The sequence below is a fragment of the Aquila chrysaetos genome, chromosome 19 (assembly GCF_900496995.4).
Source record: "Aquila chrysaetos chrysaetos chromosome 19, bAquChr1.4, whole genome shotgun sequence".
Taxonomy (NCBI): Eukaryota; Metazoa; Chordata; class Aves; order Accipitriformes; family Accipitridae; genus Aquila; species Aquila chrysaetos.
Genome location: NC_044022.1, coordinates 12,455,903 through 12,469,335, shown reverse-complemented (window position 1 = coordinate 12,469,335; position 13,433 = coordinate 12,455,903). Strand labels below are relative to the sequence as shown.

General features: G+C 34.1%; 1 protein-coding gene across 2 annotated transcripts in view; it reads left to right on the top strand.

Annotated features, from left to right (window-relative positions):
* The window catches only part of DYNC2H1 (dynein cytoplasmic 2 heavy chain 1), a 187,834-nt gene that overhangs the window by 108,576 nt on the left and 65,825 nt on the right, over positions 1–13,433 (top strand). For both annotated transcript variants that reach the window (XM_030042296.2, XM_030042294.2), the window contains exons 78-82: positions 1,018–1,128; positions 3,192–3,347; positions 5,360–5,435; positions 7,498–7,709; positions 9,559–9,663. In XM_030042296.2, coding sequence (XP_029898156.1) covers positions 1,018–1,128; positions 3,192–3,347; positions 5,360–5,435; positions 7,498–7,709; positions 9,559–9,663 — 660 coding nt within the window. The remainder of the gene's footprint in view (positions 1–1,017; positions 1,129–3,191; positions 3,348–5,359; positions 5,436–7,497; positions 7,710–9,558; positions 9,664–13,433) is intronic.

The window sequence follows — 13,433 nt, the reverse complement described above, 5'->3', positions numbered from 1 at the left end:
CTAGAGAGGCTGTGGAGTCTCCATCCTTGGAGATCCTGAAAACCTGACCAGACACAGTTCTGGGCAACCTGATGTAGTTGACTCTGCTTTGAGCATGGGTTTGGGCTAGACAGTCTCCAGAGGTTCCTTCCAACATCAACAGTTCTGTGTACCAGATACAGTTCTAGGTACCAGATATAGTTGTCATTTTGCCTAAAGAGCAGAACAATTAATGGGTTGACAGAATTTTCTTCTTTACTAAAAACACTGAAAACAAAATGATTATGATTATGTTTTAGAGATTATCAAAATGAAGAAAATCTGTTCAGAGGTTTTTGATCTATGTTTTTTCCGAGACACATACATAAAACTGTTGACATTGTTCTCAAGTCAGTTGTCAAACAACTTTGGTATCTTCACTGGAAAATATGTCTGTTTCAGATGCACATAAAGCACCAGCAGTATGTTTTCATACATTCAGTAATTACATATTTTTGTGAAGCCTTTATATTTGAAATAGCATTTGACTATTTATTCTGTTACAACTCCATTTTCCTATCTTCACTTCCCTATGAATCATGATACGTGAAGTGTACATACAACAAACACTTGAAGAAAAAGAAATTAATATAGCTATACAGTTGTTGAAAGTCATTGAGATCTGGTGTTGATATGCAGCCCACATTCCAAGGCTTCATCTTTTGAGACGTACCCTTCTGGTGTTTTTTTTACAAAAGAAGGAAAGAACTGCTATGCTGAATTTTTATGCTCTGAATTTAGGATCTGGGGGGAGGTGCAAATATACTGACGCAGCTAGGATGAACTTCAAACTTGAGCACAGCAGGCATATAGAATGTGTGGAGACAACACACCTTGAACTATAGTCTTTTGAATAACCTTACCTGTAATAACAACTAAAGAATTTTTAGACAAGCCTAACTTTCTAATTTAGGATATTATAATTTTGTAAATACTGTTCTGTATATTAAAAAAAAACCAACCCAAAACCTACTTCAATATATAACATCTCTTTAATAGGAACTGAATACATTACAACCTCAACCAAACTTTCGCCTTTGGCTTACTGCTGAAGTTCATCCAAAATTTACCCCGATTTTGCTTCAATCAAGTCTGAAAATAACTTATGAAGTAAGATCTGTTTGGAAAGCTTTTATTACATGTTTACAATGAATGAACTTGGATGTATAGTAAACTATATGTTTAGATAGAATAAAGTTTGGATAACACGGACTATTTACATAAATGGTTTTGCCTTATATTTCAATTAGATGTAATACAAAAAATGCAATGAATTTACTTTGAAAGATTTTTGATGATCATTTTTAATGTATATGAGGAAATTTGCAGCAGCTGTGCTTTAAAGGGAAAGTTTGTAAAATTTCTTTCCAGATGTTTTTCTCCAGTTGAAAGTCTGAACTGAAAATAAATTTACCTGGGGGAAGTATTTGTTCTGTTTTGTGCTCCAAATTCTTTTATGCTTTTAATCAGTGTTTCTTAAAAGCAAAAACCTATACAGGTGCTGGAACATGGATGAAGAACAAGGAGTTCCTCCTTCTTGATGAATGTCCTCATCTGAAGAACACAGAATCACAGTTTTTCTTCTTTATTTTAATTTTTGGCCCCATAGCTTTATATTCTCTGGACCCTTTCAACAAAAATGTCTCTCATACAGCAGAACATACAGTTAAAGGCCTTTACTAAAAATTGAGAGCTTTGCTTTCAAGGCCAGGTTGGATGGGGCTTTGAGCAACCTGGTCTAGTGGAAGGTGTTCCTGTCCATGGCAGGGGGGTTGGAACTAGATGATGTTTAAGGTCCCTTCCAACCCAAACCTTTCTATGATTCCATGATTTTATGAAAATAGCTGAACCTAAGGAATAACTGGGACCATGCTCTTCCAACTTGTTGGAAAGTGCTCTAATCGTTAACACACTTATGCATTAATGTCCGTTATGGAAGTCATGGATAGGGGTGCTACTAACTCTTCCATTGGTTATGGAGTGTGGAGATTTTGCCTACAGCTAAACCAAGAAGGTCTGACCTTTTAGAGTCCAATGTCGCTGACTTTCAAGAAGCCAAAATTTTTATACTTTTATATTGACTGCAGGTATTTTTAAACTTCTGGGGTACCTTCTTGCTTATATTGAGGTCTTCAATGGTACAGAAATTATAGGACCATGTAGGATTGTCACATTTCTTTTCATCTAGCTTCTTGAAGTTGCTGATCCCACTATCTTTGGAATAATTGGAACTTCACATTGATGCAATGTTCTAAATCCTTTTGTTACCTTTTCATTTGTAGTAAATATTCTGTTACCGTGAAAGGGCAATGATAGCCAATGACTTGGCTAACAATATTTGATGATTATATGGTTGTGGTATTTCCCTTAACTGTTACCACTCAAGATGTAGATATTTAAAAAAAGAATCATCAGTTGACTACAGTATTTTGCAATTATTTGCCACAAGTGTGTATATGCAACATATGCAACTATGGTAATCTTACGGAAACATTAACAACCATTATTTTTCAAAAAGAAGAAAGAACATTATAAATACGAAAATGTATTTCAATTCTCTCTAAAATTTATGTTTGCCTTCACACTTGTAAATAATTTGAAAATGGCTGGGTGTCAGTTGTTTTCACTTTTAAGTACTGTAATCTTTGTTATTATATACACTTTAACTGCAGTTATTTCTACTGGTTGTGAACATTACCTACCTTTAAATCAGAGAACTGGCATTTTATCATCCATAAATACCATATCTATATGCTATCTAACAGAGTGCAGTTATGGCATAAGGTGAGTTGCCTCTGATCACAGAAATGGTAATTGATAGTTGAGCTTGTAAAATCAGAAGAAAGGTTCTTGTTCTTGAAAAAATTTAATTTCTTTTTATGCTTACATATTTTAATAGAGTACTATTCTTTCACTAAGTTCTTCTAGTGTAGTTCAGTCCTATCAGTTGGTCTTGGTTACAGTTTCCTTCAGTATGTTTAAGTTATTTTCAGTGTAAGATCATTCTTTTGTTAGGCCACTATTGCAAGCAGATTTTTTTCCTGTTACATTTTGTTTTATTAAGTACTGTTTGTCATTTCATTAAGTTATAAATCATAAGTTAGAATTTAGGAAAAAAGTACATAGAAGTATCAGGTTTTCTGTCTAGAACAGTGTTTTTCCTTCCAATGCAGGCACCTCCAGGCCTCAAAAAGAATCTGTTGCGTACGTATGAATCTTGGACACCAGAGCAAATTAATAAAAAGGGAAATTTGTCTCGAGCACATTCGCTCTTTTGTTTAGCATGGTTTCATGCTGTATGCCAAGAAAGAAGAAATTACATTCCTCAGGTAATTGGATTTTTTGCTACCTTTTTAAAAATTTACCCCATTTATTAGCTTTTATACTTGGACGTATTTTTCATCAGGTATATGTTGGGTCATGTTCAGAGGTGAGAAGAACTTGGATACTTCTGGTGCCTGTCTTCAGTATTGTCTCTGATTCATTGCAAAATAGGATCTTGGCAGCCTAAATTCCTGTCCCTCTAAAAATTGCTCCTGCCTGCATGGGGTTATTTTGTGATTCGTGTACTAACTGATACTGATGCAGGAGTGAGATCCCATGGAAAAGATTCTGTGACTCCTGTTTGCTTGGGACAGGAAAAAATATTTTGGAAACATACATGATTGAACGGAAGATGTGAGAAAAGAGACACTTTGGTGGGAAGGAGGAGACGACATTGTCTACTCTTTCTGCACACAAACCCTGTTCAAGGAGAAGGAAGAACAAGGGAATTTACGTGGTTCTTGTGAGGATTATAATGGTTTTCAGAGACTGTGATGTGTTTTTTCCTTAGATAAATTTCTGTTTAAAGCAAACATTTCTTTCTGGCTGCAGATGCTTAAATTAAACAGGAAAAAAAAACCCCAACCAACACACTGTTCTATGTCTTGTTTCTTTTATTTAGACTAGGGGTGAAATTAACCTGTCATCTGAAAGATTTGATCTGGCAGAGCCTGGAATGTTCTGAGAGTTTTTTGCTAGTTTTGACTTTGTGATTTATAAGGTTGTTTGTCTCACGCAGTAACAGGCTTCGAATATGGTGTTCAAGAAGTAGAATAGGTGAAAATATTTAAAGTACTGATCTGACACATGAACTCTCATTTGGCTTTGTTCAAATTCATGTTCATTTACCACTAGCTTTCCAAGTGACACAAGACAGGATTACAGCTTTCTCCTTAATTCCACTGTAACTGTGTTTGTCTCGTGCAGACTTAGTGATAGTTTTATATTTTGCTTAAGATTACCAGTTTCTAACATTGCTGGACTGCAGTTAATCCCTGCTAGAAGCTCTTGTATTTTATAATGAATTTCGGATTGGTTTGGGTCCATGTACAGATCTGTCAAAAAAACCCCATGAACACTGTTGAGAGACTGCAACATCTTTCCAGTTTATGACCTTCAGGGTGGCTGGCTGATAGTTCGCGTGTGATCTGTGGAGCAGCTGCAGTCTTGACCTGAGATTATATCTATCTCATGGATATGTGCGTGTTATCTGACACATTTGCACATTTCTCATCATGAGTAATATGCACCTGTTCCTGTGATATGATCCATATGCAAAGGTACAGTCATAAGAAGATAGAGCAGGAGGAGATACCTTTGAGATCTGGATTTCCTAAGTTCTGTATCATATATCAATATTTATTAATACTTATCCATTTACATTGAAAGTTTTTTGTGAGAATTACATAGACATTACACATTAATGCTATATAAAGAAAAATGCCACCAAGAACAGAAAGGAATTACAAACTGAGAATGATTAAAATATGCATGTGGTGGTCAGCATTTTTGTTGTAATAGTAGCAGTACTTGCTTTTCTCATTATAATTTTTTCAGTTAGTAGAGAAATGACATGAATTAAGGAGTAAGGTGATGAAAGTATAATGTAGACTGTGTTTGAAGAATCAGACCTATTTAGGAAAATCCAAAGGAAACTGAAATACAAAAAAGCCTTCAGAAATAAAATCATAATTCAGTGCATGATCTAGTCACAGATGTCAGGAGGTTTTAGTTGAAGTAAATACTGTTAGGAAATAAAATAATCTTAAGTTTACATTCCTCATACTCGATGGATTCTAGTTTGTATAAGTATGTAAAATTCAATGCACTGGTAGAGCTGATGTTCTTTATACTATCTCCACCTAATGTTTCCAAAAAGGCACTTTAGAGGACATAGGTTGTCTCTTTTTTCATTCAGTATTAAGTATTATACAGTATTCAGTAACCACATTTTTATTTTACTTTATGATCATCATTGTGTGACTAATTAAATTCTTTGGTTTTCTCTTAATGGTAGGGTTGGACCAAGTTTTATGAATTTTCTTTATCTGATCTCCGTGCTGGTTTTGACATTATTGATAGACTCTTTGAGGGTAAGTCACTTCTTAAGGAAAGATTGCTCACCTCTGTAGCATGAACATTCTGATGTGTCTCATTTAAAATTTTTAGCATATTAAAAACTTTCACAGTAATTTTTATAAATTGCTTACTTTTCATGATTGGTTTTTTTTGAGTTTGGAGTGGGGCCATTCTGTTTAAAGTCTGCTTTGAAGGTGTTTAACTTTTGCATTTGAATCTTCATTGGAACATTTTCACAAATATAAACACATGACTAGGTAGTTAGGTAACTACTTAAGTATGGGAAATAGTCTGACCCTGAATCAGCTGTGCTTAGGCATATTAGGATTTTCTGGATGTAGATCCAGACTCTGAGGATATGTCTGTATTGGTATAAGGGCCAGACACAGGCTCAAAACTATTCCACGATCAGGTTTATTTTTTCCCATATTTGGCTTATGCGTTCTCGCGGGCAGTGACGAGGCATGGTTTGTCAGATAGCAGAGCTTGGAGACTCTTTCCAGCAGGCAGCAGGTAGAAGGTTACTTTATTTTAGGACAAAAGAGAGTTTAGCTGGATGGATGGATGCAAGCCACCTTGTGCCATCTGACCTTGAGTTCAAATGGGACCTGTCCCATTTCACCATTAGTAGAAATGTTCCATGAAGAGTTTTATCTTTCTGCAACACTCAGGTAAGAGTGGAGATGCTGCAAAGCTCACCACCAGTAAGCAAAGCTAGAAACACAGGGTGAATCATAATTCCATTTTGGGGAGATTGGGTAAACCAATAATTTCTTTGTGCCAAGAACTATTCTGCTCAGCTGCTTGATTCCAGAGGAATAATTAGGAAATACAGGAGTGCCTGGAAGATGAAGTCTTCTACCTCTGTTCCTTCCCAGTGTGAACTCCCCCATATATTGAATAAATGAATTGAATATGAATTGAATATGAATGAATTCTTCATATTGAAACTCACTGTTAGATAGAGCCCACTTCATTGTTCTGTTAAGTACCATAGGAATTTCTTAATATTAGTTAGTACGAAAAAGGTAATTTTTTTTAAGTCTTTGCATTATATATAATTTCAAAGTAAAGTTAGGAACTGATATTTAGAGATAATTATGATCATTGACTTAAATGAGATTTATGGATGATTAGTACTTCTGGAATTGGACCTTAGTTACACAGACTTGAAACATACAGTGATGTAAAGAGGTTGAATCATTAACTATCAATGATAATCATTAATCTACAAAGGAATGATTGAAATATTTGGAAACAACAGTTACTACCAATAAACCCCCCCTTAAAGTAATTGCTGCTTCCTTTTTTCAAGGGACTTTAAGACGTACCTTTCTGATCAAGGTTTTACCTGCACATGAAAGCTATAGCGTATAAGTAGATCATCGTCCCATGTAGTTATTTTGGACAACTGTGGTAGAAGGGGGGGAAACTAAGTTAATTTGAACCTGTGGGATATAGCTGAGTCAAGGTAATCTAATTGCAACGTCAGTCTGACCAGGAAACTAATAGCAACTTGCTTAGTTTTATGTGCTATGTTGTGCTATTTATAATGATTTACAAAGTACCTATCTGCACCTCTTTGTGTTTGAAAGGTGACATTTCCTGTAATGTTATCTATTTCAAGCATGATCTGGTTTTGGTTCAATCAATCAGTTTATTTTATGAGATCAGATGATACTGTGATACAAAATAGTGTATAAAATTTTGAACAGTGGAAATTCTTTTTATTTATGACAAAGGAGCACTTAATTAAAATTTTAATAGCATAATTTCTGAAATGCATATAACCAATTGGTTTATCTACAATAAAAAGCACTTCAAGACTTAAGTAATATTTCTAATAACTCATTCTGAAACACAGTAAGTGTTTGTTTTATCAATGACAAATATTTACAAACTCATTGAAGTTTCTGCAACTTCTATTACTTGGTAATATAGAAGAAAAACAATCAGAAATTAATTATTTGATATGTTTGTATTTTTTTATTTCACTGAAGAACTGTAATAACAAGAAGAAATGCTTACAATGCAATGCTATCCATTAATACAAAACTAGTATTAATTAATTTATAGGTTCCAAAGATTTTCAGTGGGAATTTGTGCATGGCTTGTTTGAAAATGCAATTTATGGAGGCCGTGTAGATAATTACTTCGATATGAGAGTTCTTCGGTCCTACTTGGAGCAGCTTTTCAATTCACGAGTCATTGGCAGTTTAAATGCTAGAGGCAGGAAGATGACTAGCTTCCCACATTTGATGTCTTTACCGAATTCCTGCAGTATTTTGGTAGGTATACATCTTCTGTCACCTAATATAGAAACTAAAATAAGTTATTTTCAAGAATTATTCTCAGAAATAATTCCACAAAGAAAGCCAAAGTTACAGTCCAAAGGATACCTCCATTTATTTAAGACTTCTTTTGTGTGGAACATTAATTCTTAAGTTGTCAGAACTATTCTGCTAGTGTGTTCAGTCAGTCTCCTTTTTTATGATATCTGATTGGACTATGGTGCAGAGCAGCACAGCTATGAATAACTGAATAAAAGAAATTGGGTCAATTTATGACAAAGAAGGATATCATTACGTTTTTATGTAACTTAGTGTATTAGTATAATAGCACTTTTGTACAGACTGCTAAACATTCTTATAACTTCTGGATTAAATAAGAAAATCTAAATATATCTTCTGATTTAGAAAATATATCAACATTCTGACATAATCTGCTAACATGCCATGGAGGGTGTATGACATTTTATTTGGACATAAATACAGATACTGATTCTTCTTTAGTATTCCTTTAGTGTAAACAAGAGGGAATTAAGAGAGTCTAAAGAACTAATCTCTCCCTATCCCTTCACATACTATTGTTGTTCTTACTATTATTAAGATTCATTTGCATTTTAATGTAGGACTCCATACTAGACCTCTAATATGAGTTCATTTAAATGGAATTATGCCAGTTAAAATAAATTGCTGTCATTTGGCATTCTTTGTCCAGATTCTGACTGTTTAGGTTTGGGTTTTGTTTATTTTTTTACTTTAAATATGATGGTTATTTTCTATAGATGTGCTGAGTTAATAGCATAAAGAGGGAAGGAATAAACAAACTAGGCTGGTCTCTGTTCTTATAGATAATATGGTCAAATAGATGAACCTTTCTTCTTGCCTGCACTGCATTTAATATCTCTCAATTTCTTATATGATTATTTATGTGAGAGTTTATACTTTTATGTCTTAAATATTTTTCTGCAAGCAGTTTTGATAGTAGAACACTAATAATAAAGCTAAGTGTGATTACTTAAGTTAATTGGAGTAACATCTCTTACTAAATAGCATTCCCTCAGTGTTTGATGTAGAGGTCTGCTACTGTTGTTATCTCTGAAATGAGATTCCGTGTCAAAGTAAATCATGCACAACCTAGGACATGCTCCTGCAAGCAAAGCCCAAAATGCACATGATGTAACATAAAAGGGTGCAGCCAGACTTTCAAATAGTAAATATTTTTGCCTTGAAAGCCACAATAAAAGAGGCATCCAGCACCATTAGTCTACCTTAGTCTGCAAGGCCTTTTTCTGTTTTGTACAAGAGCAGCATCACTAGTGACTATTACACTGCATCTCCAATGATCATGCAAACCTATTTTTACCTAAACGATTTCACTTTCTTTGAGTGATACTATCTTCATAGATTTAAATAGAAGTGAGTGCTCTTCATTTTAAAAATGTTATACTCTATTATTCAAATTCCGAATGCTGAAATCTTTCTTCTTTTTTATATTTTCATTAATCTTACTTTTAAGTTTTCAACTTATTGTAGTAGTATTTTAAGAAGTATTGTAACTACTTTTCAGAGACATTCTTAGCATATTTTTCTTTTCAGTTGATAGCATCACTGTAATCAGAATTGCTTTTTGCTCTTTTAGAGTGGAAACAATATATAAAAGAAGATTGTTTTTTATAAATGAAATTAAGACATTTATAAATAGGATTACCAAGATATGTCATGTGTTATATACTTATTTTGATCTTTGTGTTATGCAGTGCACTTAATGAAATTCTTTTTAGCATATACTGTTAATTTCATGAGCTGAACAAAAAGTTCCCTCAGTTATGTTTATTCTTTTCTTCTAATGCAGGATTATCGTAATACTATTGAAAGCCTTCCAGAAGATGATAAACCTGACTTTTTTGGCCTGCCTGCTAATATTGCTCGTTCATCACAACGTATTATCAGTTCCCAGGTAAAGTTACGTTTTTCATTGACCTGTGAATCTTTTCTGAGTCCAGTATAAGCTAGAGAATCCAAACAACTGTTCATAAATATGAATTTCCATAAGAAAGTCAGAATAAATGGAGGACTTTTTGGAATATGTTGACTTTTATCTGTAGAATATTTTAATATAATAACAATTATCTTTTGTTACAAAGATATTTGTTTAGGACTTAAATAGACAAAGAATTATTGAGAAAGTTTACAATAATGTAATTCAGTTCATGTTGAAGAGTATCCACGTAGGTAAGTAGTTTCACTAGTTCTATTTATACTGTTAAACTAACTCCTGTCAATGGGATAGTTCTTACAGCTGCTGTTCACTGCAAGTTAAGGTTTTAGTTTTGGTCACCAATCCTAATATAATAGTTTGACAGATAGAATATGGGCAACATATTTTATGCTTTTTCTGAAAGAGAAATTCTGAAGAATTCTCCCAGTAGTCAGAATTCTACCTTTACTATTAGAAATGTGAAATTGTGAAAAAAAAAAATGTTGTTCTCACCGGAGAATAGCATATAAATACTTAAGCATGTCATAATGAAACTCTCAACATAATGAAAAGTAAGATACAGGGTTTTTGTAGGTCTTAGTTTAAAGATTCACTAATTTTAAATATTTCCATTATTGCTTTAGCTGTAAGATATGGCAGACGGCTATTTCATAGTCAAGAGTTCTTGGCTATCATTTAATTGCAGTATAGTCCAGACTGGAATATAAGTTTAATGTACGAGAATGCAGTTATCTTAGTGCTGGAATAATAGACAGTGATCAAAGGTTTTTCATCCATTTGTTTTAGAGTTGTATGTAGAAGCCTCAGCTTGGTAAGTGACCTGGGTCACCCATTATGCTGGGTACTGTTAATGGCACAGCTGGGGCAGCTATTCACCTCACCGTTTGTGGAGCCAGAAAATACTGAGTATCTCTCTCGTTCTTCTCATAACTTCTATTTTGTCAGTCTAAGAAGGGAAAAGATGGAGTGATTTGAACTCAGGATGTCTTCATCATCAATACATTGTTTGCTTTCTTGGACAAAGCTTTTCATTGCTAGTATTTTATCACTTCCCTTAGGTATCAATTCAATTGCCTAAAAATTGGTATCCTGTATCATCTGGAGATGCCCTAGTGTATTTAAGACATCTACTAGGAGCTGCCAAATATGACATAGGACCCAAGAGAACACATTTTCTTGTTGGGCCAGCAACTGGAAGTCAGGGGCAAAATGGCACTAGAAGCCAGTGTTTAAGCAACTGATTCCCACTATTTGTTTACCCTGATCCAGTAGAGCATGGATCTGAAGGTCCTGTGTCACATCTGCCTATCCATAACATATTCTTGGATAACATACAGAGTGTCAAATGGCATTCTGTGTAACAACTGAATTGAGCCACTAAGGCCTAGAGTCTGGGGAGGAGTTTGATTAAGAAGTGGCTGTACCTCAGTTTGAGTTGAAATTTGGTAATGGTCATAGGCAGGTGAAAGTCCACCTTTTGTTTATTCAGATTTGCTGGGCATTCTAATACCTTTTAGCTCAAATATGGAGCAAGTTTAGGACTTTAAGGCAAAGCTTAAATTCTTTATTCTATTTTTTTTCATTGCTTTTTAGTTAAGTCTGTGAGTTCATCTTTAACTAGTGATTGGCATAGTTTATTCGACTGGTAAATTAATTACGTCAGATAACATGGAAGTTGATTGAATTGAGAATCGTATATCAGAGCTGTGAAGTGAACTGGTCTGTATATCAAGGCTCTCTAATTTTCTGCACAGCCCTAGCATGCTGTCTTATATAAGGACAAGTTGGGGGGGGGAATAAAATTAAATCACAGAATCATAGAATACCAAGTTGGAAGGGACCTCAAGGATCATCTGGTCCAACCTTTCTTGGCAAAATAAATTGGAAGTTCCCTATAATTGGAATTCCCGATAATTTCAAGACTTAGAATTACGTTTTTTTAAAAAGTATCTAATTGTTTGCTCACACTCATCTAAAAAGGGCTCCATGCAGAAATTTCTTATTGGTACAAGACCTTTGTTCTGTTAAAAATTGTCTTTGAGTATTGCATTTGTTGAATATCAAATATAGTACTGGTAAATTTGTTTAAATATATCTGTTCACTTAAATCCATAGCTGTATTGTCAAATTATTTGTTTTATTATCAGCACATGAAACTGTAAAGCTGTATAAAGACAAATCAGTAGGATGAGGGTGCATAAGGTAATACGCTGAGCTCAAGAACTCTATTACAATGCTGAAAAATGCACCAAGACTCAATGCAGCACTGTTTGGTTTTGTCTTAAAATCTTTTACATAAACATCATCTTTAAATGCTTTTGTTTCTGTCTGATACACTGTAGACTGCTGATTATTTTATTTCAGCTACACTTACATAACTTGTTAAGAGCTGCAGTTGTTAAAAATACTAGTATTTGAAAATAAGTCCTTAGTTAACCTCCATGAAATCAGAATAGATTCAGAGTTCCTGTGTGAAGTGAAATAGGTAATGAATGGATTTACATGGAGACTCACACTCTACTGAACTGGTCTGTCATAGCAATGGTTATAATCTATAAACTATGGATTATAATCTTGAAAATATGAGGCTGTTGTAGTTACAACTCTGTGAGATGCTTCTTTGTCAGATGAGAGATTTCCTCATCCTTCCAATAATAGTTTGTGGTAATTCTTTAAGTCTTAGCCAATTTAAAGACCAGAAATGGGAGATTTTTCTTAAACTGTGTTTCTGTGTAACTATGAATCCTACTCCCATTCCATTTCTGACAGTTTCGCAGCTGTGTTAGATCCATAGGTGATCCCATGGTTCATGATCTGAAAGTAAATGATTGCCTTCTAACAGGAGTGTTTCTCATAAATCCATTACCAAGCTAAAGCAGAGAAAAGCTGAATGAATAAGGTAGTGAGAAATAAGTTGCTACCAGCTCAGTCACCATGTTGCTAGCACCAGAAAGGTGAAATTTAATACCATGTCCACTGCTTCACTGATTCTGTGCTAAGTATGTGGTATATTCTCTTATAATTTATGTCTACTATCCCATATAGTTTCTCATCTAGTAGCCGTTATCATTTCTTAGTCTGTATTTTTACTAACATCTTCCTTATGCAGTGATGCACAGAATTGTATCATCTACACCACTGAACTCAGGATTAGGGGAAGTAGGGTTTTTTAAAACATACCTAGTTTGAAGTTACTTGTTTAAACCAGCTGACAGCAATTTTGACTTTAGTCATATGTTTAGCCTCAGAGATTTAAAATAATCATTCAGATATACATGGATTTTAAGTAAATTGTAGTTAGCAATCTTTTATCAGTTCAGAGTATTTTAAAATAAGTATTAAAACAGGTAACACTATGATCTATTCTATTAACCATTAAGTTATTTTGTTACAAGAAATCTGATACCATTTTATGGCATCATTTCACTACACAAGATAGAATACTTAGATAATAGAAATGTAGATTTTATGTAGACTTTCTATGAATATTATTATTTTTCATGTATAGGAATGATAGTTTGTATTGCTGCAGCAACACACTTTGCTTTAGCAGAAATTTGCTGCAGCACAGTGCAGCATTTTGCAGTCATGCAGAGATCTCTGCTGTAACCTACTGCATTGCTAATGTTTGGGTAGACCTAAAACAGCACTAAAAAGAAATGGACTTTTTTCAGTAACCTTGCAAATATTGATTATATTCACAGCTTTTCTTTTTTCCAGCAGAGAAC